Genomic DNA, 25798 nt, shown 5'->3' with positions numbered 1-25798 from the left:
AATCTCATCATTGTTAAATTTGAGGTTTTTTGTTTTTAGTCCTCATCCTTCACAGCCTCCTCTCTACTGCCTAGGAGACTGATCACTTCTTTTGGATTCTCTCTCTCTCTCTCTCTCTCTCTCTCTCTCTCTCTCTCTCTCTCTGTCCCTGTCCCTGTCCCTGTCCCTGTCTCTGTCTCTCCCACTTCCTACCTACCTCTCTTCTTCTCCTTTTTTCTTCTATTTTTCTCTCCCTTCCTCCTTCCCTCTTGTCTTCACTCTTCTTTCTTCTCTATTTCTTTCTACCCCCTGCCTCTTCTGTTCTCTTCTGTTTCTCTTTCTTCCTCTTTTTCTCTTTCCTCTCCTCTCTCTCCCACTCTATTTCTTTTCTCTTGTCTTCTTTTCCTTTTTTCTCTTTCCCTCTCTGTTACTTTCCCTTCTTTCTCCCTTTTCCCACTCTCTTTCTCTCTCCTCTCTCCCACTTTCTATCTTCCCTTTTTCTGCTTCTTCCCTTCTCTCTGTTTCTCTCTTCTTCTACTTCTCTCCCTTTCACACACACACACACACACACACACACACACACACACACACATCCACATATGTATACATTCAGCTGTGTACAGAAATACATTTTGTTCAACAGGGCAAGTGGAGAACAGATGTGATCAAGGGAGGGATTCATCTTAAGAAAAACAAAATCTAAAGATGTACAAAGTTATTTATAGATCTTTTGAGGTGGCAAAAAATGAGAATCTGAGGGGAACTCACAAATTGGGAAGTGGAAGAACAAGTTATGGTATGAAGTGCTATTCTAAAATAATGAAAGAGATAGTTTCAAAGAAAGCTGGGAGAATGTCTATGAAGTATTCAGATATGCTTTATATTCTATATAGTATATGGAGAGACAGAGAGATAGGGAGGGACAGAGAGAGAGGATAGAGAGAGAGAAAAAGAGAGAGCTAGAGAGGGTGGGGAGAGGGAGAAAAGAAGTGGGGGAGGAGAAGAAAGAAGAGGAGGAGGAGATGGAGGAGGAGGAGGAGATAGAGGAGGAGGAGGGGGAAAGAGAAAGTGAGGAGACAAAGACAGGGAGGAATTCTGATCTCTATAAAGACCAGAGTACAGAAAAAGACAAATATTGTTTTGGAGCATGGTCAGGGTGGAAATTTGCCTTGATTGATTGCTTTTTTCTATGTTTCTGTAACAGGGTTCGTTTTTCTTCAAAAATTCCTAGATTGGGAGTGGGAAGGAAAGAAGACAGATTTTGCTGATTGAAAAAAAATGTAATTTGAAACAAATCAAAGTCTTCTTAAACAGGGTTAGGCTGCTTCTTTCTGACACACACCTGTGGACTCGGTCTTGCAATGCTGCTCCTCCTGCTGCCATGTCTCCTGCTCCTGGTTGTGGTCCTTCACAGCAGAGGTTCCAAGGGCTCTCAGAACCAGCTGCCTCCTGGCCCTACACCTCTCCCAGTGCTTGGAAACCTGCTCCAACTGGGCCCTTCCAGTTTAGACAGAAGACTCATGGAGGTAAGAGGTAGCACTGGGAAGGCAAGAACCAGATAGCAGGGAACTCCAAGTAACGGGAATATGAAAATAGATCCATCTGAAAAGATGGATCCCAGTTAGGGGGAGGAGAGGCAGACACTGAAAGCCACAGAGAGAAGAAGAGATTATAAGGGGTCCTAGATTTTAAGGGGAAATCTAGATCCAAGTTGGGGCAGAAACTGGCAATTCAAAACATGGTAACCCCCAGGGAATAGAGCTGGAGAGAGCCATGATGAATCAGGGTCCAGGGGACTGGGATGGGGAAGCTGGAAGATCCAGACTTCAATATCTCAGGACATGGGCGGCTTCCGAGAGGTGGGCAGAATCAAGGACTAGTCTAGGCGCTTGGGACACCCAGAAACTGAGTTAGGGGAGCTATAAGACCCAGACTTTACTGGCTCAGGACCTGAGGTGCTTCTGAGAAGTGAGGAGAATCAAGGTCTAATCTGGGGGCTTGGGACACCTAGAGATTAGGGTACCTTGACCATGGAGTCCTGAAGTGGAAGGTAAAGACCTCAACTTTCATTTTTCTGGGTTTGATCTGACCTCAGACACTTACTAATATGTTCCTAGCTGGGCAAGTCACTTCACTTTTTTACCTCAGTTTCTTCATCTGTAAAAATGAGTTGGAGAAGGAAATGCAAACCAATCCAGCATCTCTGCCAAGAAAAAACCAAATAGGGGTGGCTAGGTGGCACAGTGGATAAAGCACTGGCCTTGGAGTCAGGAGTACCTGGGTTCAAATCCGGTCTCAGACACTTAATAATTACCTAGTTGTGTGGCCTTGGGCAAGCCACTTAACCCCATTTGCCTTGCAAAAACCTAAAAAAAAAAACCAAATAAGAGGAATGTGATTCCAGATGTGCTGTGGGGACTGGGCGCAGGGAAGCCAAGGGCCCTCAGGTTGGCCTCTGGTGGTCTGATCCGGGTCCCTGTCACTCCTGCAGCTGAGTCAACGCTTTGGAACTGTGTTCACGGTGCACTTGGGCCCACAGCCATTCGTGGTGCTGAGTGGAGCCAGTGCTCTCAGGGAAGCTCTGCTTCTGCAGGCAGACACCTTCAGTGGTCGAGGTGGCATGGCCTCTTTTGACCGCTGCACCCAAGGCAAAGGTGAGGAGGGGGAAGGATACAGAGCTTCTTTCATGCTAAACCCTGTTCTCACGTCTTCATCTCTCCCTGAATCTCACTGTCTCCCTTGGCTCTTCAGGACTCTCATCTCCCCCTTTCCCTTCTCTCTGGTTGCCTCTGTCTCTCAGGGATGCTCTCCTACTCTTCATGTCTCCACTCTCTTTTCCATGTACAAGTCCACCTCTCTATCCAGCCTATCTCTACCCTCCTGATTCCCTCCCCATCGTCACTGTCCCCTCTACCTCTGTCCTCCAGACATTCTCTATTCACTCCCCTCAATATCTCTGCAACCCCTTGGATCTGCCTTACTATCTCCTTCCCCATGACTCTCTGTATCCTACATGCATCTCCAATGTCTCTGTCCCCCTGCCCACTTTGGCTCTCCCTGACTTCTATGTCTCTGTCCCCCTTTCTCTGCTCCTTATGTCTCCTCCTCTCTTGCTCCCTCTCTCCCTGGTACAGGAATTGTATTCTCCAATGGGCACCTTTGGCACACACTCCGAACCTTTACTGTGGGATCACTGAAAAAACTGGGGATAGGGACCCGGAGCATTGCTGAGCGAATCCAAGAGGAGGCAGCCGCCCTCATCCAGGAGCTCAACCTCACCAGAGGTCCAGGCCTGAGACCCCAGGAACAGAGAGGGAAAGAGAAAAACAGAAGGGCAGGGATGGCGGGGGTCGGGGCAAAGAGAGACATTGAGAGAGAGAGAGAGAGAGAGAGAGAGAGAGAGAGAGAGAGAGAGAGAGACTGGACACATGCCAAAATACAGAGGATATAGAAACAGAGGGCAGAGATACAGAGAAATGGGAAGAGAGACCTAGGAATATGAAAAGCAAAGAGAGCATCAAGGAAAGTGAAGCATGAGAAGGTCAAGAGTTGGCAGATTTGGTGTGGGAGAGCAGGGAGAGGGAATATGGGAAGTGCCGCAAATGGACCTGACTGCCTCTCATTGCCTTCCCCCAGGAGCCCCATTTAACCCCCTCTACCACATTCGCAATGCGGTGGCCAACGTCATCTGCTCTGTAGTATTTGGGGAACGATATGCTTATGATGACCCAAACTTCCGGATCCTACTGAATTTGCTGAATGACAACTTCCAGATCTTGAGTAGCCAGTGGGGTCAGGTGAGCCATCGCTGGATCTCAGTCCCCTACTATTCCCACTCAGACTGTCCTGAAAACCTAAGACTATAATGAGTAGCCCAAATAAAAGAGACCTTGGCTGGAGGGTGAGAGTGGCAGAAAGAGACAGAGGGGGTGACACAAAGGAACAATCCAAGCATCAAGACATCCAGAGAGTCCCTTCTGGCCTTAGACATTCAACAATTACCTAGCTGTGTATTGAGGGGGCAAGTCACTTAACCCCACTGCCTTGCAAAAAAAAAAAAAAAAGAGGAGAACCCTTGGAGGGGGTGGGAGGTAGGAGAAAGAAAGATGAGAATATAAGAGTTCATGCCCTGGGTCATGTAACCAGTAAGTATCTAGTGTGAATTCAAACCCAGGTCTTCCTGACTCCAAGTCCAGAACTCTCTCCACCATGCTATGAAGCCTCTGAAATGACTTGACTGTACTATACAACAAGGATGGAAGGAGGAGCTCTCATGGAAGATGGGGCTTCCTAAAGACACACACACACACACACACACACACACACACACACACCCTCTTCCTTTCTTGTTTCTATCCTAATATACAGATGTACAATATTTTCCCCTCCTTCTTGGACTGGATCCCTGGTCCCCACCATCGCATCTTCAGTAACTTCAACAAGTTACAGGTTTTCATTTCTGAGGAGATCAAGAAACATGAGGAGAACAGACAGCCTGGAGAGCCCCAAAATTTCATTGACTTTTTCCTGGACCAGATGGAAAAGGTTTGATTCCCTTCCCCATATCTTCCTTACCATCACCCCTAAAGATCCTACGAATACCCGAAATATCCAACAAAAAATGTTAAAAGGCCCAGATCCTCCACCAGATAACTACCTCTCCCATAAGCCATGGCCCTATTGATCCTGCTTTAGGAGAAGAAGGACCCCAGGAGCCACTTCTACAAGGAGACACTGGTGATGACAACCCATAACCTCTTTTTTGGTGGCACTGAGACCACAAGCACCACCATCCATTATGGACTCCTGATCTTACTCAAATATCTTCATGTGACAGGTAAGTAACCTTGGTTTTCCACTTCATACTGCTGAGTCTCAGTTTGACCATTTGAAAAACAAGGGGATTGATCTGAATGGTCTCTAGGGTTCCTTCTAAATCGCATTGTTATAGTCTGGGAACCATGAGAATAGGAAAAAAGGGGATTCCCTCAAAGTATTTTCCTCTTCTTCCTTCACCTTTCTCAAAGAAGGTCTAGGAAGAAATATTTACTCTTATAGGCAAGAGTCCCCATGCCAAAGCATGAGACCACCTAACCTACACCACTGCAGCACTTTAACCCCATGGGTCTCAGTTCTGCCATCTGTATGATGCCCAGAAGCACCCCACCACCCACACGGTGAAACTCCCAGACAAGATTGACCCAGGCTTAAAATATTTTATGTGTCTGTATCCATTCAAATACATCAGAACCCCCATCAATGTATTTACTTTTACTATATAGAGGACAGATTTACTTTATAACAGGTGAAATTGATGAAATTACATAAGAAAGGTAGCAATAAAACAAATTTTTCCTCACACTAAAGGCACATTATTCTAAAAATATCCACCCCATCAGGAGAAAAATTGAACACACTTGGAATGTGTAGCTAGGGAAGACCTGGTTAAGTTACCCACAGAAGGTCAATTCCTCAATCTGGGCTACAGGGCTGCTGAGGACTTTTTGATAGTCATCCATGGGCTTCTGTCAGGACTACTCCAGACTGGTGTCTTGTGCAACCTCTTCTAGCCATGTAGCCTTGGTTGGATTCCTAGCTGCTTTGGGTGTTGCTGTCTGATGTCTTTGAAGGGATGCTGCTCAGCACTGCATCTCTCATCTAGGTGGTTCAGTGAATAGAGGGTGAGCCCTGGAGGCAGGAAGACCTGAGTAAAAATGTGACCTCAGATACTTACTATCTGAGCAAGCGACTTAAACTCTGGGTTGTCTCAATTCCTCCAAATAGGATAATAATATTTTTTTCCTAGGGTTATAGTGAGGATCAAATTTATTTATAGATGTAAAGCATCATAGAAATGTGATCTCTTCCTCCATTGCTTCCCTGGTCCATGGCTGCCACTAGCCACTCTTAGGAGTCCTACTGGCAGAATCCAGGATATTGGGGAGCTATTCTCTGCTTCCAGTTATAACAGGAGTTCTCAGGTCAGGTGCTAACTCCTCATTATAGGAATAAGAGCTACCAATATTGTTTGGTTCAAAGTCTTGAAGTTTTTTCTACTACAATCCTTTTTTTTTAATTTAAAAAATTAATGACAAAGCACTTTTTTCTCTCTCCTTCCCTCTTCTCATCTGAACTGAACAAAAAAGAAAAGAAGAAGCTTCATAGAATAGATAGAAAGATATGTGTGTATGAACAAGTAAAGCAAATTCCTTCATTGGCCATGTCCAAAAATATATCCCTCCATCTGCATTTTAAAATCCCGAACTTCTGTGTCAAGATGTGGCAAACGCACTTCATCTTCAGTCCTCTGCATTATAGTTAGTCATTGTGGAAATCAAGTCTTTCAAAATAGTTTTCCTTTATAATATGCAACATTATATAAACTGTTCTTCTGACTCTTCATTTTCCCTTGCATCAGTTCCCATAATTTTTCCCAGGTTTCACTGAAACACTCCATGATATATTATGACATAATAAATAATAGTCCATTATGCTCATATACCAAAATTTGCTTAGCAACTCCTCAAACGATGGGTTTTCCATAAGTTCCCAGTTCTTTCCTACCTACTTTTTCTTCTCTTTCCTCTCCTTGAGATATTTGGCTAATTGAAGTATTGCTAGGTCAAAGAGTATGCCTAGCTTTGTGATTTGGGGGCATAGTTCCAAATTGTTTTCCAGAATGGAAATCTCAAATCAGTGAATTCAATTCATCGTTCCACTAACAGCGTATCAATGTATCTGTTTTCCCACAGCCCTTCAGCATTTGTCATTTTGGGTTTTTATTATCTTTACCAATTGGAAAAGGACAAACTTGAACTTCCGAATAACTGGACTTCTCTAATTGCTAGATATTTTGGAGCATTTTTCATATGATTCATTATCATTAAAAACTGACTATTCCTATATTTTGATGTTTATTTATTAAGAAATGGTTCTCATTCTTTTATATTCCAATAAGTTTCTTAGATAAAATGGAAATAAGAAAACTCAATAAGGCTCTTGGGCTCTAACATCTCCCATTTTCTCAATTCCAAAACTCCTTTGCTCTTTCAAAGTAGCTAAAGGCCTCCTTGAATAGAGAGCTGGATTTGAAGTCAGAAGACCTGAGATCAACTCTGATCTTAGATATTTACTGGATTTATGGTCCTGGGCAGATCCCTTGACCTCTATCTACCTCAATTTCCTCAACTGTAAAATGGAGCTAATAATAGGGAACCAATTTCCCAGGACTGTTGTGAGGATCAAATGATATAATATTTGTAAAAAGTGTTTAGCACATTTCTTGTTCCCTTTCCTCCTCCTTTTCCTTATGTAGAGGAGTGGGAGAGTGAAAGGTTCAGAAAGAAAACCAAGCCAGAGGAACCAGGTTGTTGCTTCCCTATGGTCTAGCCACATTCCTTGAGTATCCTTTGTTTATGTAACAGCAAAACCCATCCAGGCTTTGAAGCTCCTCTACATTTAAAAGGAGGGGTGGAATTGGGGCTCATTCCATCTCTAATTTTCATGACATAATGGTGGAAACAGAGACCACAGAGGGCTTCCTTCCTCCTTCTCTCTCTCCACTTTTCAGAGAAGATCCAGGAGGAGATCGACACCGTGGTGGGTCGAGAACGGTCCCCCAGCCTACAGGACAGAGACCATCTACCCTACACGAATGCCGTCATCCATGAGATCCAACGGTTCATCAGTGTGTTGCCTATGGGTCTTCCTCACATTCTCACCCAGGACACCCACTTTCGTGGCCACTTCCTGCTCAAGGTGCCCATCTCAAGCATATATCTATATATGGAAGGGAAGAAGCAGGGTGGCAGGAGAGAGGCTGAGTTGGCAATATGGCATCCTGGGATCCCAGACCAGTCCCCATCTTAATAGTTGGGTCATGGCTGTATGCTCTGATTCAAACAATCCCCAACCTCCACCCACTCTAAATGGGCATGTCTTCTTGCACCTGATGCCCCAAACTAGTCTGGATCTACTGGGGCTTACAATATCTACACCCTGCCCACAGGGTACCACCATCCTTCCTTTATTGATCTCTGCACACCGGGATCCAACCCATTTCAAGGACCCAGAAAACTTCAACCCAGAGAACTTCTTGGATGATAAGGGGGCCTTCCAAAACAATGATGCATTCATGCCTTTTGCTCTAGGTAAGAACAAGGGTTGAAGTGGGTAAAGGTGACAGTAGTGGTGGGAGAGGGACAAAGGGGATTGGGGGAGAACGCAAAGAACCAGACAAAGAAGAAGATGATTTCTAGAAAAAGGGACAAGGGAGTCACAGAATAATCTAAATATGTGATCTCAGACAACTAAAACTTCAGTTTCCTCCTCTAATATTTATATCAGCTCATAGAAATGTTTTGAGAAAATGTTTTAAAAGATTCAAAGTGTTTTATAGATACAACCTATTATAATCATCAAAGGGGGAAGAGAATTTAAATGTAAGTTGTGAATTGCCCACATTTGGACCTAATAGATAGCCATTTGAATATCTAAAAGTATGGCCCAAGTTTCAAGGAGAGCTATGGATACATAGATGCAAGGGAAAGGGCAGATAAACCCCAAAGCATATCTAGAAACAGAAGTATTTTCCTCCATTCTGGGAGAATTCTAGACCAGAATTGAATCTATCTACCTCCTTAAATATTGCCTGTTTAAGAGCACATAAATTCAGAACAAAAACACTTTCTTAGTCACAGTTCCTCAAAGGGGGCAGTTTGTATTCAGTTTTCATTTGCCAGTTTAGTTTCTTCCCACCAAATGTTAGTTACATAAAAGACCATTGCAAATAATGCAACTCCATTTATATAGCAAAGTTGCAAACGGAAACTAAAGACTAATAGATCAGACCAAACCAGAGAATATACACAGTGCTCCCACTGAGAGCAAGATAATTTAGCTTACAGATCTTAGTAGAGTGGAGAATTAAGTAATATTTATGGACTGACAGCTCAAACCAAGAGAAGGATGCCCTGATCTCATACAAGGGGAAATTCCCCAATGTCAAGGACCACTTGGGGAGCTTGCTTTCACTGTGGAGCTGGTCTCCAGTTCTAGAAATCTGGAGGGATGTGAGTTCTGTCTCCAAGAGAGCATGAAGGACCTTCTCCTCTTCAAGCCTCTTGAACCTATTCTTCCCCTGACACAGCACATATCATTGCATCAGCATTCTCCCTCAATTAAGAGAGACTCATACAAAATACTACAGACTTGACTAAAAACCCAGGTTCCACAAATATTCAATTTGACCCCTTTCATTGGGCTGATGAAGAAGACCCACAAAGTGACTTGCTTTGCCCTCAGGCACAGAGTGGGCAGATAGCAGACAAAATAGAGAGGGAGTGTAAAGGTTAATTGGAGAACAAGAGGATGAAGATTCTGGGAAATAGGATGGGGAGGGATTCTAAAGAAGAGCCAGGCAGGCTGTGCCACTGAGAGACTCTGCCTGGTGCCCACAGGAAAGCGCATCTGCCTCGGGGCAGGCCTGGCTCGTATGGAGATCTTCCTTTTCCTCACCACCATCTTGCAGAGTTTCACCCTGTGCACTGTGAAGAGACCTGAGGAGATTGACCTCTCCCCCAAGTCCACAGGTCTGGGCAATGTGTCCCCACCCTATGAGCTCCGTCTGAAGATTCGCTAAGCCCCTGCCCAAGGTGGGATCTGCCACACACAACTCCCTCTCCTTGCCAATGCTTAAGTCTTTTATCCAATAAACTCCAGAGTTTGAGCAAAGAATGGTTTACTCATTGAGGATGGGAAGGAGGGAGGAGTGGGTAGCAGGGAATGATGGGGGAAAGAAGCAGCAGAACACACAATTCTGAAGCAAGCTTTATGCAATCTCAAGGGTACCCAAAAGACAAAGACTGGGGCATCTCTACTGACTCAGTGGGCATTAGATGATCTTAAGATGGTCAACTCATGTTGGACAAGAGAGAGTTGTCCGGAGCTACAAAAATAAGTTGGGAGACTTTCCATGCAGTTGAGTCCCTTCCATCATGCTGGGCTTGGCTGCCATGAAAAGGAAAAACAAGTGTGGAAGTCTTCTCTAATTAAGCAAGTAAACTTACAATCTGCAGCTCCCAGCTCTGGGGCCTAATACACAGAACTGATCATCATTATCCCTGTGGCATCATATTAAATTGATTAAAATTGATTGGAATAGAGTAAAGGTCCAATTGAATCATTTCTCACATCACAGCAGAGAAAGATGGCAAGGTTAGAGCATTAAGACAGGAGGAGAGGGGAGGAATCAGCAGCATCAAGCACTACAGAGAAATCAAGATATACAAGGACTGGATTTTTAGCCCCCCCCCCCAAAATGGTTGGTTATATAGAAAATGAACACAAATACCTAAGATCCTCAAGGGGTGTGATCAAAAGGTCTGCAGATACACTTTAATCCAGCAATACTACTACTAGGTCTATATCCCAAAGAGAACATAAAAAGGGGGGGGGGGGAAGACCCACATATACAAAGCTATTTATAGCAGCTCTTTTTATAGTGGCAAAGAATTGGACATTGAGGGAATGTCTATCAATTGGGCTAAACAAGTAGGGGCATATGAATGTGATGGAGTACTATTTTTCTGTAAGAAATGAAGAGGGACAGGGCTTCAGAAAAGTCTGGTAAGATTTGCATGAACTGATTCTGAGTAAAGTGAGCAGAGCCAGGAGAACATGTTAACAATAACATGTTCACATGTTAGCAATAACATCAACCATGATGGGGGCAGCACCTCTCGGGACAATCTTGAGAGACCTTCTATGGAAAATGCCATCCACATACCAAGAAAAACCTATGGAGTCTGAATGCAGAGCAAAGCATACTATATTCACTTTTTAGATTTTCTTTTATGTTTTCTTTTTCATGATTCCCCCCCAAAGTTCTAATTCCTCTTTTATCACAAGACTAATATGGAAATATGTTAAACATAATTTTCTATGTACAACTTTTACTAGATTGTTCAGTGCCATGGGAAGGGTGGAGGGAAGGGAAGGTGATAGAAAAATGTGAAACTCATATATTTACAAATGGATGAATGTTGAAAACTACCTTTGCATGTAATTGGAAAAAGAAAAGAAAAGAATAAAGAAAAAAGAAAAAAGGGGGGTCTACACAAACAATTCTCAGGAGAACTGAAAACAATTAATGACCATATGAAAGATTGCACTTAATCACTTATAAGACAAAACTATTCTGAAAGGTTTTGCCTGACACCCAGAAAATATACAAAGATGAAAAAATATGGGAATACTCAACACTGGGGAGTTGGGGAGGAGGCACACTAATACCCTGCTAATGGAATATGAACTGGTCTAACCATTTTGGGAAGCAACTTCAAAATATACCACTAAAAAGTTCACTAAAATGTTCTCTTTTTCACAGAAATCCCATTGCTACTTGGCCCAAACCCAAAACTTGTCAAAGACACAGAAGCCACATTAATACCAAAATATGGACATTTGTGAACATATAAGTATAATGGATGCCTTGTGAGTTACCTTTTCCCCAAGAGTTTGTGGATGTTTCTATTAAAAACAACTGGTTCTGTGTGATCCTCTGCATTTGATGTTGAACCATCATTGGGAAAGAGTCCAAGAGACTGGGTTGGGTCGGTAAACATTCCAGGCTTAGAAACAGCCAGCGCAAAAACAAGGATAAAGAGAATGTGCGAGAAAGGAAAGAGAAGGCCAAACTGACTGGACTCTAGGGTATGTGAAAGGAAGTTATGTGTGATGAAGTCAGGAAGGTAGGAAGGGGGCCAAGGTCACCAAGAGGTTTAAACGACAAAAAGAGGATTTTGTGTTTGATTCTGTAGGTAATAAGGAGCTCCCAGTGTTATCTGAGTAGGAAAATTACTTTAAAAGTTCTTATAAGCATAAGTTTTAGAAGAGAAGGGGGGGGCGGCTAGGTGGCATAGTGGATAAAACACCGGCCCTGGAGTCAGGAGTACCTGGGTTCAAATCCTGTCTCAAACACTTAATACTTACCTAGCTGTGTGGCCTTGGGCAAGCCACTTAACCCATTTGCCTTGCAAAAAAAAAAAAACCAAAAAAAAAAAAAGAAGAGAAGGGGAAGAAGATAGAAATAGTCTAGTCAAAAGTTAATGATGCCCTGAACTAGATATTCATTCAAGAAAGACTTCAAAGTTCTAATGCACATGATCACCCAACACAATTTCAAAATAGTAATGATAATGAGCTAGCATTCATTTAGTTTCTTAAAGTTTGCAGATATTCTTAGAGTTTATATATTCTTATAGTTTAACCTCATAATAACCTTTAAAAAGTATGTGCCATTATTATCTTCATTTAACAGCTGAGGAAACTGAGGCTGACAGTAATGAAGTGATTTGCATAAGGTCCTACAGCTAGTAAATGACCAAGACTAAATTAGATCTTCTTGATTCCATATTCATTCTAGTTTCCACTAGGCTACCTAGCTGACTTTGGGAATGATGAAGTATGCTACCTACCTCCTGATGAAAAGGTGATGGATTGAGGAGAGAGAGAGAGAGAGAGAGAGAGAGAGAGAGAGAGAGGAGACAGAGAGAACAGATATTTGAATAAGATCAATGCAGTTTTTGTTTCGCTTGATTATGCATATATGTTCCAAGAGTTTTATTTCTTTATTTTTTTCACTGAGAGCAGAGGTGATGGAAGAAAATGTAGATTTTCACTCATTCAAAAGAATCAATTATTTTTAAAAAGGGATCAAGTCATTGGTAACTTTGGAAAGATGAGCTTCACTTGAATGATAAGACTGAAAGTCATACTGTAGAGGAGCAAGAGAAGGGGAAGAGTAAGCAACAAGTATAGAGAGTATATAGTCAGCTCTTTTGAGGGGATGGTAGTGTCTAATAGGAGGAATTAAGGATGGGCGAGACTTGTGCAACTTTAAAGGCAGTGAGAAAGAAATCAATAGAAGTGAGGAATGATTGTGAGGGTGATCTATCCGAAAGGTGGGAGGAACTGGGATTTAGGATATATGTAGAGGCATTACCTTGCCAAGGAGAAAGGCCACTTCTTTGTTGGAAACTAAGGGAAAGGAGAAGAGAATAAGAGATGATGTCACAGAGTTGTGAAATAAAGAGAATAGAACATAGAGCTCCCTGTGAATGGTCTCAGTTTTCTAAATAAAATAAAAAGTTCTCATTTAAGAGAGAGAGGTAGGGGAAAGGGGATGTTTGGGAGACTTGAAGGGAGAAAAGGCATGTAAAAGCCATTGTGATGAGAGCGATAGAGAAACAATAGGCAGGAGCAGAAGGATTTCCTTTTGCTGCAGTTGGGTCTAGTTAAGTTTAAATACAGCTGGTCTCTAATGAATCCTCATGCAGAGGTTACATGATTTAAATTCATACTGCATATAGTCTTTGGGCTGGAACAAGTTACCATATTTTACATGATTATAATGTAAAATAGTGAGAGCTTCAAGGGATTCTTCCTAATATATTAGGCCTATTTAAAACATAAATTCATGGTGGACCCAGTCAGTAGGATAGTGTGACATCCTCTAGCTTTGTTTAAAATAAAAATGGAGAAGGTAAATTGTGGGAGTAACCTAGGACTGTTATTTGGCAAGAAAAAAATGTACCTGTCTCCTTTCACATCAGGGGTGGTGAACGTCGGGTGTGGAGTATTTCAGCACTGTCAGACACAGCCCATATGTTAGCTAGTTTTGCCAACTCCTTTTTAACTTTTGTTCAATAGAGGGCTCACTGGGTGCGAGAGAAAAGAGGAATATATTCAGAAAAGAATGTCATATCCAATCAAAAGTTATCAGTAGAAACAGACAATTTAAAGCAAAAATAAAGCAAAAAAGAACAGTGCTCAAACTTTAAAAAAAAGAACAAAATCTTTTTTCTTAAATTCTTGATGCTCTCAGGAGCTATAACCCCCAAAAGTTATTAACTTTTGACTCAGTTATACCATTACTAGGTCTTTGGCCAAAGAGATCCAAGAAAAAGAGAAAAGACGTATATGTACTAAATTATTGAGAGCAGATCTTTTCATACTAACCCATACATGGAAATTAGGGAGGAATCCATCTACTAGGTAGTAGCTAAGCAAATAAATGTAATATTTCTATTCTGCCATGTTTGTTGTGATTGACTCTTCATGACTCCATTTGCAAAGATATTAGAATGGCTTGCCATTTCTTGCTCCAGCCCATTTTATAAATGAGGAACTGAGGCCATATGGCTCTGGTTCTTGACCTTTGTTGTCAAAGAAGACCAAAATGACATCACTATGTTTGAGACAAATTACAGAGGCCAAAAGGTTAGGTGACTTACCTAGCTAGGGTCATACAACTATTAAGTGTCTGAGGCCAGACACTTAATAAAGATGATTCTTTCTGACTTCAGATCCAACAGTCCATCCACTGTGCCACCTCACTCTACAACAGTACCATGAGAATTGGCAAAACGTCAGAGGGAAACTGGAAAATTCTCTATGAAATGATATAGAGCAGTGGTCAGAATTAGGAGAATAATTTATACAATTATAGAGAAAAACAACTTTGAAACTGATAAATCAATGATAAAATGAGCACTGAAGGTGAAATGCGAAAAAAGTTGAAATGCAAAAAAAGAGACATACATTTTTGGATATGGCCAGACTGGGCAAGGATGAACTGTTACCTCCTGAGAAACCAAGAAATGTGTAAAGTCAAAAGCTTAGAGAGAGGGAGATGCTGGTAAAGAAAGAGATTCAAAAACTGGTTTTTGGAGCAAAGAAACAGAAACAAAAATATGAGAAGCAGATAGAAGTGTTGGGAGAGACATCTCTGTGAAGAGGCAGATAAAGAGTGATAGAGTTGCAGAAACAGAGGGGTGGGGTTGAGAGGAGATAGTCAAGAACCTTCGGGGATAGAGTCAGGAGAACCCGAGTTCAAATTCGATCTCAGAAACTCAGTCACTTCTCCCCATAACCTCAAAACAAAAAAACAAAACCAAGTCCATGAGAACCCTCTGGCCTGGGAGTCTGGGTCCCTGCCCTGACTCCTGGGTCACCCTAATTGAGTTCCTGCCTTCTCTTTACCTCTCTTTCCCAGAAAATAAGACTGATTTAGATAAGTCTGATAGTTCTAGAAAAAGAGAGATCATAGAGGAAAAACTGTCATTTGACTTCTCCCTGATTTTTCCAGCCTCCCCTAATTCCAGGAGTCAAGGATCCAATGGAGGAGTAAGCAGGAGAAACAGCTCCTCATTGCAGCTGTCCTTCCATAGGCCAGGGGTCTCCATTAAAAGAGAGAGAGAGAGAGATTAATTCCAGACCTCCCTCATCTAACCCTCTTCCTAACTCTAACTGGTTATCTGCCAGAGATCAAGTCCAGAACCAGGGACCAAGGCAGGACACCTGTACTGGTCAAAGGGAGCCATCAGGGACTGAGGGCTGGGCTCCCCCACCTCCAGACTCCAGTGTCTACTTGCAAGGGGGCTAGGCAGGGAAAGGCTTTATAAGACAGGACAGGCAGCATAGGACACACACACTTGGGGATTCAGCTCTTAAAATGCTGCCACTTCTCTTACTCCGTTTCTTGTCCTTAACTCTGACCTTCCAGGCCAGAGATCGCAGGGATCCTGGGGCAAGTCTCACCGATATTTGGGAAATTGCTACTGCTCAGGTGGACCAAGTTGGACTAATGATTCTTGGAGTGAGAGGAGGTAGGGCTGCATTCAGTGCTCAGGGCTGGGGGCTAGGAGACCAAGATGCTGGGGTGTCCCAATAGCAAAGTTCCCTGGAACAGAGGGAGCCCTAAGGATTGGAGAAACAGAGACAGAGTCACATAGAGGGGTCAAGGTCAAGCCATCCTGGAACTCAGAGGGGAGGGGCCAAAAAAACTAAGGGACTAAACAGATAAGGCAAAATCCTAAAACCTTTGAAGTCATTTAGAATCCAATCTCCTCCTCCCTGGAGAAACTGAGGCCCAGGTAGTTGAAAGAACTTACCCAGGGTCATATACAGAGAAGAAGTAGAGGCAAATATCCAAGTCTTGGAGCATTTTTGCCATGGTATCCCTGGTTTTGCCGCTCCTGGCCTCGGCACATCTCCTTCCTTCTTTGGATCTTGTTTTACTCGACTGTAAAATGAGATCATTGGATTAAACTCCTGTCATGCTGCATTTCTGGGTCTTAGACATGGGTGTCAAAGGGATGAAGGCCTAGGACCCTGTGAGGCTGGGTCCCATCTGGACAGAAACTGGGATTCCAATCAAATGCCATCTTCTTTTCTGTCTCCCTGACTTTTAGGAGACTTAAATGCTATTGCTAAGAGGTCAGGACATCCAGGTCCTTCCGGAGTGGGGAAAGGAGGAGTTTAACAAGGCAGGATCCCAGAGGCCAGGGTGGAAGCAAACTGGGAGCCCCAGACACCGGTGGTTCAAGGGGTGGGAGGAAAGGGGAAACAAGAACCGAGATAGGAGACTCATCTAATGTCCCAGAGCCTGAGGGTTGAGGGTTGGGGGTCCCAGAGACTGGCATCTCGGGTTTCAGAGGCTGAACTGCATAAAGCAATAGGCCTGGAGGGAGGAGGAAGTGAGGGACGCTCTGAGACCAAGATGTTCGAGTCTCCAGGAAGAGGCAGAAATCCAGGACTCAGACATCCCAAAATGTAAGGGGGCTGTGGTCTTCGGGTTCAGAACTGGATTTTCAAAAGCTGGACTCCAAAGAAAGGGGAGCCCGGAAGCTGGACTGCAAGAGCGGGATGCCTGGCTCTCATTGGTCAGGATGTGGGGTGCTTAGGTGCAAGATCTTAGTGCCCTAGTAAAAGTGGCACCTGGGCACCTGCGGGTTTATTGCACCCCGGTGGCCCAGTGGCCCGGATCTGGCCTCCGTGGCCCGGCTCTGGGCTCCGTGGCCCTCTTGCATCCTAGCGTCCCGGGTGCCAGGTGCGGATGCAGCCGGACTCCCTAGATCTGGGGGGGGGGACCTGCCTCTCCTCGCATCCCGGCCCCCCAGGTGCCGGGGAGCGCCCCGACCCGCCCCCGCGCCCCCCTCGCGGCGGGGCACGCCCCCGTTGGAGCGTTGCTCCCGGGGCAACGGGCGAGCCAGCGAGCTAGAGCGGGTGGGCGGGGCGGGGCGGGGCGGGGGTCCTTTCTCCCGCGTGTGTGTGTCCGTCCGTTCGTCCGGTCCGTCGGCTCCTCGTGTCTCCGCTCCCGCTCCTCCCCACCGTCCTTCCCTCATGTCTCTCTGCTCCTCCCTGTGCTCCTATGACTGTCTGTACCCGTGTTCGTACCGCTGTTACCCCCGCTACCCCCTGTCCTCGTGTCTGTACCCGCTGTGCCTGCCCCCTCCCCTGTCCCTCTGCCTCCCCCGTCGCCGTCGCCCCCTGTGCCCCCGCGTCTGCTCGCCCTGCTTCCCCCGCTGCCCCTTCCCCCGCCTGACCTGCTCGCTCTTCCCCCGGCTCTCCATCGCCTCGTCCATCTGCTCCTCCTACTCGCTCTGCTCGCCCTGCTCCTCCTACCTCTGCTCGCCCTGCTGCCCATCGTGCTAAGCACCGCCGCCCAGCCCTAGGGCTGCCAACGGACCCCTGGCCCCCAGCCGCCGCCGCCGCCGCCGCCCCTCACTCCTCGCCCCCCGCGCCCCCATGTCTCTCCGGGTCTGCCCCTCCCCCTGCTCGGGGATCGCCTTCTCCAACGGCCCCAAGTGGCACACGCTGCGCACCTTCACCATGGGCGCCCTCAAGGACATGGGCCTAGGGACCCGGAGCCTCGAAGAGCGGATCCAGGAGGAGGCCGACGCCCTCTGCAAGGAGCTCGGCCAACCCCGCGGTGGGCCCCCGCCGAGCAGCCGTTGTGGGATGGGGGCGGAGGGGGTCCGAGATGAAGACACCAGCTGGAAGCCGGAGACCCCCAGACATAACCCGAGAGACGAAGAGGGGGCCGCGGAGGGGGCGGCGGGGTGGGGGGCAGAGACCTAGACCGGGAGAGAAGGGCGGAGATCCCGGAGACAGAGCTGGGGGGGCAAAAGCGGCAGGCCCCGAGTGAAGGGAAGAGACCCCCCGAGAGAGAGAGAGAGAGAGAGAGAGAGAGAGAGAGAGAGAGAGAGAGAGAGAGAGACGGGGGTGGGGACAGAGACCTAGACTGGGAGAGATGCTGAAGAGGTAAAGAGGGAGCCACGGGGCTGGGAGCAGAAAGACTGGGAAGGACAGACACCCCCCCCCCCCCCGGAGATGAAGACAATGGGGTAAGGGCAGACATAGATTGGACGTGAAGGGAGACGAGATAGAGTGGGGGCATCAAGACTGGGCAAGGGTTGAATCACCAGAGATAAGGGATGGGGGCAGAAATGCTGGGAGCGATGGGAAGATACCCAGATAAGAGATAAGAGACAGAGACCCAGCCTTGAGAAGGGAGGGCAGAGACAACCAGAGATAGAGGGAGACCCAGGAGGGGGACAAAGACTGGGAAAGGGCAGAGTCACCAGAGATACAGGGGTGGGGGCAGAAATGCTGGGAATGATGGGAAAATACCCACAGATAAGAGGGAAGGGACAGAGACCCAGCCTTGAGAAGGGAAGAAAGAGACAACCAGAGATAGAGGGAGACCCAGGAGGGGGACAAAGACTGGGAAAGGGCAGAGTCACCAGAGATACAGGGGTGGGGGCAGAAATGCTGGGGATGATGGGAAGATAACCCGCAGATAAGTGGGGGGGGGGGGGACAGAGACAACCAAAGATGGAGACACAGGAGGGGGCCAAAGATGGGAAAGGGAAGAGATAGCAGAGATGCAGGGGTGGGGGTGGAGACATAGATTGGGAAAGGATAGAGGTAGAGACTAGGGGGTGGGGGTAGAAAGACTGGGAAGGGCAAAGACCCAGGGTGGGGAGGGGTCTGAGACAGACTGGGAAGAGTAGAGAGACCTAAAGATAGACTGGGACAGACACCTGACAATAAAGGAGACAGGTGCGGGGCAGCGATGTTGGTTGGGGAGGGCAGAGATCCCTACAAATACAGAAGTCAGAGGGATAGAGGTGGAGATGAACCAGAAGGGAAGGGCAGAGATGCCCAGAGAGACGAGTTGGGACAGAGACTAAGAAGGGCAGAGACCCCTACCAGAAGGGGAAGACACTAGGGTGGGGGCAGAGACCCCTACATATGAAGACACTGGGATGGGAGCCACAGACATGGAAGAATAGAGAGCTCTACATAGAAAGGAGCCACTGGCTGGGAGCAGAAATGGACTGGGAAGGGCCAAGACACCCAGATAACATGAATGGGGGCAGAGAGATTGTAGGAGGGGCAGACATAACCAGAGATAAGAGACTGGAGTAGAGACTGGGAAGGGCAGAGACCAGGGGGGTGGGGGTCAGAGGGACAGGTTGAAGAGCAAAAGGGACATGAGGGATGCAATCAAAAATGGATAAACAGGGATACCCAGTGATACCCAGTGATACCCAGGGACACCCAGGGACATGGGAACTGTGGCCTCAAGATGGGCCTGCCTCTGACCCTGTGTCTCTCCTCCAGATACTGCATTTAACCCTGTCCAGCTCCTAGGCAATGCTGTGTCCAACGTCATCTGTGCAGTGGTGTTTGGACGACGCTATGAGTATGAGGATCCTGATTTCAAGACTCTGCTGGACTTGTTAAATGACAACTTCAAGCTCATGAGTTCACAATGGGGCCAAGTGAGTCCCTCCATCCCTAGGCCTTTCCACAGTGAGATCCATCCCTAAAGCAGAATTCACTCTCAGATCTCTCCGAAATGAGGCTGGGGGAGGGAGAGCTATGGGGCGAGAGGCCTTTTGGAGACCCAAATCTAAAGGTTGTCTTAGAATGGGAGGGTATCCTCAGCTGGAAGGATGGCAGAGCAAAGGAGAGGACATGATGAAGGTAACTGAGGCATAGGATAAGAATGAAGGAAAGGGATGACAAAACTGGTTGAGTTGAAGTATCCAGTGTGTCTAGTCATGGTAGCCTTAAGACATAGAAAGGTTCTTAGATGGAGTCCAGAGACTTGACTTCCACAGCTCACAGGGAGCAAGGAGGGCCAGAACAAATGGAGTTCTCAATGTCCAGCTAAGGGGGATGAGAATCATGGGGACTTCAGGGAGATCAGAGTTCTAATTCTGATTCCTTAGTAGATGTGGTAAGTATTTAACCGCTTAGTCTGTTTCATTTGCAATTTGGAGGAGCAATAGGACCTACCCTACGAAGTTTATTTGAGGCTCAGATAAGAGCTATGTAAAGTATTTTGTAAACTTTAAACCATGATAGAAATGTCCCCTTCTTTGGGCTTCATTTTGTTTTCAGCTACGAAATTTAAAATTTTGAGATAACAGCTGGGTCAATTATATGACACCATAACCTGGAATCGGGAATGACACACTTCTTGCGTGGTCCTGGGCAAGTCATTTTGCCCTGTTTGCCTCCTTTTCCTTCTCCCTATAATAAGCTGGAGAAGGGAATGGTAAACCACTTCAGATCATTGTCAAGAAGACTCCAAATGGAGTCACAAAGACACTACACAATAGTCCTTTGAGGCTTACAAAGTAGTTTATCATTGTTACCTCATCTGATCCAACAAGCCAAGGTCATAGGGTTTATTTCCATTTCAGAGAAGAGGAAAATACAATTGAGGTTAAATGACTTTCCTCACAACTAGTGTTTGAGACAGAATTTGAATTTGGTTCTTCCTGACTCCCAAGGCCCCAACTCTCTACACTTCACCATATGGTTAGGAGACACACTCAGTGCCCCCCCCCCCACCTTTCCTCATCTGAGCCTCTCGTTTCTTTCCCTCATTCCAGATGTACAACATGTTCCCTTCAGTCATGGACTGGGTACCTGGTCCTCACCAGCAAATTTTCCATAACTTTGAGTTGTTGCGGGCCTTCATCTATGATCAGATTTGGAAACACCAGAAGAGTAGGAAGACGGGAGAACCTCGGGATTTCATTGACTGCTTCCTTGATCAGATAGAAAAGGTTGGATCCCTTGCCCACACCCATCCCTTTCCTGAGCCATCCTTCACCACTTCGCCCAGACCACCAGACAGTCCCTCTGCCACAAGTAGTAGCCTGTCTTCTCTTCCACAGGAAAAGCAGGACCCCTGGAGTCACTTCTATATGGATTCACTAGTGATGACAACCCACAATCTATTTGGAGGCACTGAAACCACAAGTATCACCCTTCGCTATGGGCTACTGATCTTACTTAAGTATCCCGACGTGACAAGTGAGTGCCCCTTAGCTCCAAGAGTCCCCCCTTTATAGGAGGGAGCTGGTCTTGGGGCTTTCCTAGGGGGTTTTCCAGCTCTAGATGCCACAATGAAAGGTGGCATGGCACCATGGGCAAGCAGTCCTACCCCTTTGCACCTGAGGGAGCCCAGCAACTTCATTTCTCTAGAACTGGTCCCTTCTATGTAAAAGGGGTTGGACTTGATGGCATCCAACTTGAGATATCAAGGGTCCTGAGAGCTGGGGATGGGAAAGGGGGACCAGAGGGAGAAGAGAAGACAGCCTCCTCAGAGGCACCCTTCCCTCTGCTTCCCCAGGAAAAGCCCAAGAAGAGATAGACCGTGTGGTGGGTCGAGATAGGGCCCCTTGCCTGGAAGACAGAGAGAACCTGCCCTACACGAATGCGGTTGTCCACGAAATTCAAAGACTCATCAGCATTTTGCCTATGGGACTGCCTCGAGCCATCACCCATGACACCCATTTCAGAGGATACTTCCTGCCAAAGGTGCCCAGCTGGGATCCACATCCTCCATGGAGGGCTGGGGAGACGGACCCACTAGGGCAGGGAGAGGGGTGCTGGCAAGAAAGATGGGAGGAGGAAGAGCTGGGCAACAGGTGTCTGCTCAACAGCAGACTAAGGACTATTTCTCCAAGTCTAAGAGCGGAAACAACATGCAAAGAACTGGGGCAAAGAGATACACTAACAGACCAAAGAGATAAGACAGGAGAGATAGATGCAATGGAAGAGCTAGGATACAATATAGATACATAAAACAGATTACCAGACCAGATTAGACAGAATACATAGATTTCACAAAAACAGGACAGACAGACAGACAGACAGATAGACAGACAGACAGACAGATAGATGATAGATAGATAAGATGATATAGGCTAAGCAAGATAGATAACAAATATATTGGGTAGAATAAGAGAAGTAGGCAGACACAGGCAGACAGGCAGATAAATAGGGAGATAAATAAAATTAAGTCGACAAGATAAACAGGATAAACTATGTACAGATAGGATAGGACAGACAGACATTGATCTATACAGAGTAAATGAGTAGAAAGGTTCCAGTATCAGGAAGGGGGGAGAATGGGAACCAGAAAAGGCATCTCACTGCCAAAGATTGGATTTGCTCTCAACAGTGGAGTTCAAGTATCAGAGCTGAGGGGGAACAACCAGGAGAAAGGCCCAGAGTTGGGGGGATGAGGGAAGGTCCTTGGACAAGGAACAGCATCATTGGATCACGGAGTAAGCTGAGGAGAGTAAAGTGTGATACTGGTAAGGTAGCAAGGAGTCAGGTTGTAAAGTGTTTCAAAAGTCAAAAAGAGCATTTTTTATTTGATCCTAAAGGCGATAGGAAACCACTGACATTCTCAGTCACACTTTTGTCAGATCACTTTGATGGTGGACTCGGGGATAGATTGGCTGCAGATCAGACATGAAGTGATGAGAGCCTGCAGCCAACCACCCTGCATTGCTGTCGCCCTCTACCTCCTCTCCCCTTCTCGGCTTCATCCATCTACCCTGGGAGCCTCCACTAGTATTCTCAAGGAGAAACCCACTGCAATCTGGCTTTGGACCCCAACATTCTGCTCAAGTTGCCTCAAAATCACCATTGGTTTCCTAATGGCCAAATCTAGTGGCCTTTTCTCAGTCCCCCTCCTCCTTGAAATCTGCAGCCTTTGATGCTATGGACCACCCCCTCCGGGATGCTCTCTTCTCCTTAGGCTTTCAGAACACCTTTCTTTCTCTTTTGCTCCTCCTCCTCCCTCAATGACTATTCTTCCACGGCCTCCTTGGCTGGACACCACATGCCCTCTGACCCTAGGTGATTCCCAGGGCTCTGCCCTGGCCCCCTCTCCTCCTCCAGTTATATTACTTGATTTGGTGATCTCATCAGTTTGCATGGAATCCCTATGTCTATGGCTCCATATCCAACTCTAGCCTCTTTGTTGAGCTCATCTGCCTTTTGGCAGTTCAAAACTGAACTAATTTCCCTCCCAAACACTGCCCTCTTCTGAACATGACCCATCTTCCCAGACACTATACACCACATTAGACCCCACTCACTTCACCAATCCTTTGCCATCGTTCTACTTTCACAACTCTCCTAATGATTTCCCTTCTCTCCACTAATGTACTCACATTGGCAACCTCTCATCTCATCTGGACCATAGCATTAGCCTTGCTATCAGTCCCCCTGGCTTGGGTCTCCTCATTCCAGACCACCCTCCACTCAGTCACCAAAGTCATTTTCCTAAAGCAGGGGTTTGACCATGTCCCCCATCCCTTAATAACACCCGTGGCTCCCTATGACCTTCAGGTTCAATTACCAAGTGTTTCTTTGGTTTTTAAAGTCCATCTTCACTGCTCACCAACAATACCAGCCACTCCTCAATAGAACACTCTGATCTCTCCCTCCTGACTTTTCCCTTAAAGACAGAAACATTGTAGGTAGCCGGAAAGGAGACTAAAGATTAGAGCAAATGGTACTTATTTTCCCTGGCTGGCCCTCAGCCCTAGAATGCGCTCTTCTCCACCTGATTTCCCTGTCTTCAAGCTTCATGGCAAATTCCAATAAGTTTCTGGGCATAGCTTTGTATTCTGGTGAGAGTTAGAGGGGATCCCCAGATCCATCCCAGACACCTCCTTCTTTGACTGGAAGCAGAGGAGGGTCATCTGGTGGCTCTATGGGAGCCTAGCTCCCCTGGGCTGTTGGCGGGGGAGGGCCTGGTCTGCCAAGATCTGGACTTGGAGTTTGAGCTCTGGCTCTGCTCGTTAGGAGCTGTATGAACTTTAGCAGGCCCCTTCTCTGGGCCTCGGTTTCTTTCTTTGTAAAATGAGGGAGTTGGACTTGACAGGCTTTGTTCTGCCAATAAGACATGAACTTTGCCCCGATCTCGGTCGGTGCCATCCAGGGTGTTGGTGGAAGCGCCCTTTGTATTCTAGCATGGCACCTGGTTTGTGGTAAGGCCTTAGCAAGACTTGATCGGTATCTGACCCAGACTCAGGGAAAGAAGGGGGGGGTGGGGGATGATGTGTGGTGAAATTCAACTTCGATAATTAGTTAGCACTAAGGAGTTGAGGGTAGCACCGGGTGAGGTGGCCCAACAACTGCAAAATTTGGGCCTGAAATCACCAAGACCTGAGTTCAAAACCAGCCTCTCAGAAACAAGATCTGTGACATTGGACAAGTTAACCTAAAACACCTGGTTCCTCATCTATTAAGAGGGGGACAAATAACTCTTGTGAGATTGGGGTGAGAATTCTTTTTTGGAGTAAGTTGAGTCCAAGATGCCTAATGGATATAGTTGAAAATATCTAAGAGACAATTGGAGATGATGCAAATCTGAAGGAGTGAGAATCGAATCCATGGGAGACAACCCTGTGAAATGGGGAGAAGTGAAAAGGGAGAAGTGAGCAGGATGAGACCTGGGAGACACCCACTATGAGGCCAGGGAAAAGTTAAGACTTGAGAGGGAAACCAGCAAAGAACCATCTATCAGAAGAGGGTGATGGGCTATGGCAGAGACTACAGTGAAAAGGGCACTGGATTTGACAGCTAAGTGTGACTCTGGTGGTGACATTCTCAGTCCAGAATGCAAATTTGGGACAATAGTTGTCAAAGGTTTAGGATGGAGAGAAGGGATAGCCCCTGGAACAAGATGGCCACAAAGATAAATGGGATGATAGCTGGTGGGGACTGTTAAATCAAGAGTTTGAGGGCATATGGAAGACAAGGAAAATTAAAGATCCGTGATTTTAATTGGTGAAGATGGAATGGGCTAAGGGGAAAGGCATCTGAAGGAAGATGAGGGGGAGAAGAGGGGTTCTTGAAAAATAGGCTCAAAACTTTGTGATTACATTTAAGGGCCTACCAGGTGAGTTTGGCTCCTAAGCTGGTCCATCTGCCAGCTCGGCACTGTGAGCACCAGCTGTATCTTGACTGGCATTGTCTTCCTTCCCATTAGGGCACCCATGTCATTCCACTTTTGGTTTCGGCACATCGAGATTCAATTCAGTTCAAGGATCCACGATGCTTTGACCCAAGCAATTTTATGGATGATAAAGGGGCCTTCCGACCGAACAAGGCTTTTATGCCCTTCGCTCCAGGTAAGGGCTATCCAGGGTGTGATTATAGAGGAGAGGTGGAGACACTCCCCTGAGGAAAAGGGGGCCATGGAATACACTGTGTGACCAATCACATTATATTCTTAAAAGTGGGAGATTTTGCATGGGTGTGTGTGTCCCCCAACCTGAGATCTGACCCAGACCAGTGAGAACCTTTGCCTTCTCTGCAGGAAAACGCATGTGCCTGGGAGCAGGCCTGGCCCAAATGGAGATCTTCCTCTTTCTCACCACCATCCTCCAGCGTTTCAAACTGAGCCCAGTGGAGAAGCCTGAAGACATAGACCTGACTCCTCAGTGTAGAGGCCCAGGCAATGTGCCCCCCACTTATGAGCTCCGTGTGCTGGCCCGCTGAGCTCCTGCCCAGGGGATACCTCCCGCGATCCTTCCCATTCCCCTTGTGTCTTCTGTCTAATAAACCCCCCACACCCGCAAAAGGCGCCTCGTGTTGTGTGTGAAATGCTCGTTTCGCCGGGGTGGGTGGGCAGACAAAAGGCAGC

General features: G+C 46.3%; 3 protein-coding genes across 12 annotated transcripts in view; 2 read left to right on the top strand and 1 right to left on the bottom strand.

Annotated features, from left to right (window-relative positions):
• LOC141509505 (uncharacterized) overlaps window positions 1-17879 on the bottom strand; it is a 65700-nt gene extending 47821 nt beyond the window's left edge. For 7 of the 9 annotated variants that reach the window (XM_074219115.1, XM_074219113.1, XM_074219109.1 and 4 more), the window contains exons 1-2: window positions 16759-17879; window positions 15933-16063 (exon numbers count right to left, since the gene is read on the bottom strand). In XM_074219115.1, coding sequence (XP_074075216.1) covers window positions 15933-16063; window positions 16759-17165 — 538 coding nt within the window. In that variant the 5' untranslated portion in view covers window positions 17166-17879. Of the gene's footprint in view, window positions 1-159; window positions 5668-13573; window positions 13698-14273; window positions 14432-15932; window positions 16064-16758 lie in introns of those variants that run through there. The other 2 variants (XR_012474658.1, XM_074219117.1) reach the window with 2 other exon arrangements.
• Window positions 987-9726, top strand: LOC141509502 (cytochrome P450 2F3-like). 2 transcript variants are annotated; one of them, XM_074219107.1, is made up of 10 exons: window positions 987-1047; window positions 1294-1505; window positions 2471-2633; window positions 3114-3263; window positions 3616-3776; window positions 4348-4524; window positions 4675-4816; window positions 7550-7737; window positions 7988-8129; window positions 9438-9726. In XM_074219107.1, exons 1-10 carry the CDS (start codon window positions 1002-1004, stop codon window positions 9617-9619), a joined length of 1563 nt encoding a protein of 520 aa, XP_074075208.1. In that variant the 5' UTR covers window positions 987-1001; the 3' UTR covers window positions 9620-9726. The 2 variants fall into 2 exon arrangements, with proteins under 2 accessions (XP_074075208.1, XP_074075207.1); XM_074219106.1 differs by lacking the exon at window positions 987-1047 and adding an exon at window positions 1054-1184.
• Window positions 17363-25735, top strand: LOC141509504 (cytochrome P450 2F2-like). The gene is made up of 7 exons (XM_074219108.1): window positions 17363-17752; window positions 19450-19610; window positions 20733-20909; window positions 21021-21159; window positions 21479-21666; window positions 25142-25283; window positions 25472-25735. Exons 1-7 carry the CDS (start codon window positions 17569-17571, stop codon window positions 25651-25653), a joined length of 1173 nt encoding a protein of 390 aa, XP_074075209.1. The 5' UTR covers window positions 17363-17568; the 3' UTR covers window positions 25654-25735.
• Window positions 25736-25798: the final 63 nt, after the last annotated feature.

This window comes from Macrotis lagotis, chromosome 1 (assembly GCF_037893015.1).
Source record: "Macrotis lagotis isolate mMagLag1 chromosome 1, bilby.v1.9.chrom.fasta, whole genome shotgun sequence".
Taxonomy (NCBI): Eukaryota; Metazoa; Chordata; class Mammalia; order Peramelemorphia; family Peramelidae; genus Macrotis; species Macrotis lagotis.
This window is presented reverse-complemented; position numbering and strand designations above follow the sequence as displayed.

Excerpts from the sequence above, each read along its gene's own strand:
- LOC141509502 (XM_074219107.1), top strand. The coding sequence starts at position 1,002 with ATGGAGGAGGAGGAGGAGATAGAGGAGGAGGAGGGGGAAAGAGAAA. Across the intron at positions 1,048-1,293 it reads GGAGGAGGGGGAAAGAGAAA|GGTTAGGCTGCTTCTTTCTG; the intron begins GTGAGGAGACAA and ends CTTCTTAAACAG. Across the intron at positions 4,817-7,549 it reads CAAATATCTTCATGTGACAG|AGAAGATCCAGGAGGAGATC; the intron begins GTAAGTAACCTT and ends TCCACTTTTCAG.
- LOC141509504 (XM_074219108.1), top strand. The coding sequence starts at position 17,569 with ATGTCTCTCCGGGTCTGCCCCTCCCCCTGCTCGGGGATCGCCTTCTCC. Across the intron at positions 17,753-19,449 it reads GGAGCTCGGCCAACCCCGCG|ATACTGCATTTAACCCTGTC; the intron begins GTGGGCCCCCGC and ends TCTCTCCTCCAG. Across the intron at positions 25,284-25,471 it reads TTTTATGCCCTTCGCTCCAG|GAAAACGCATGTGCCTGGGA; the intron begins GTAAGGGCTATC and ends CCTTCTCTGCAG.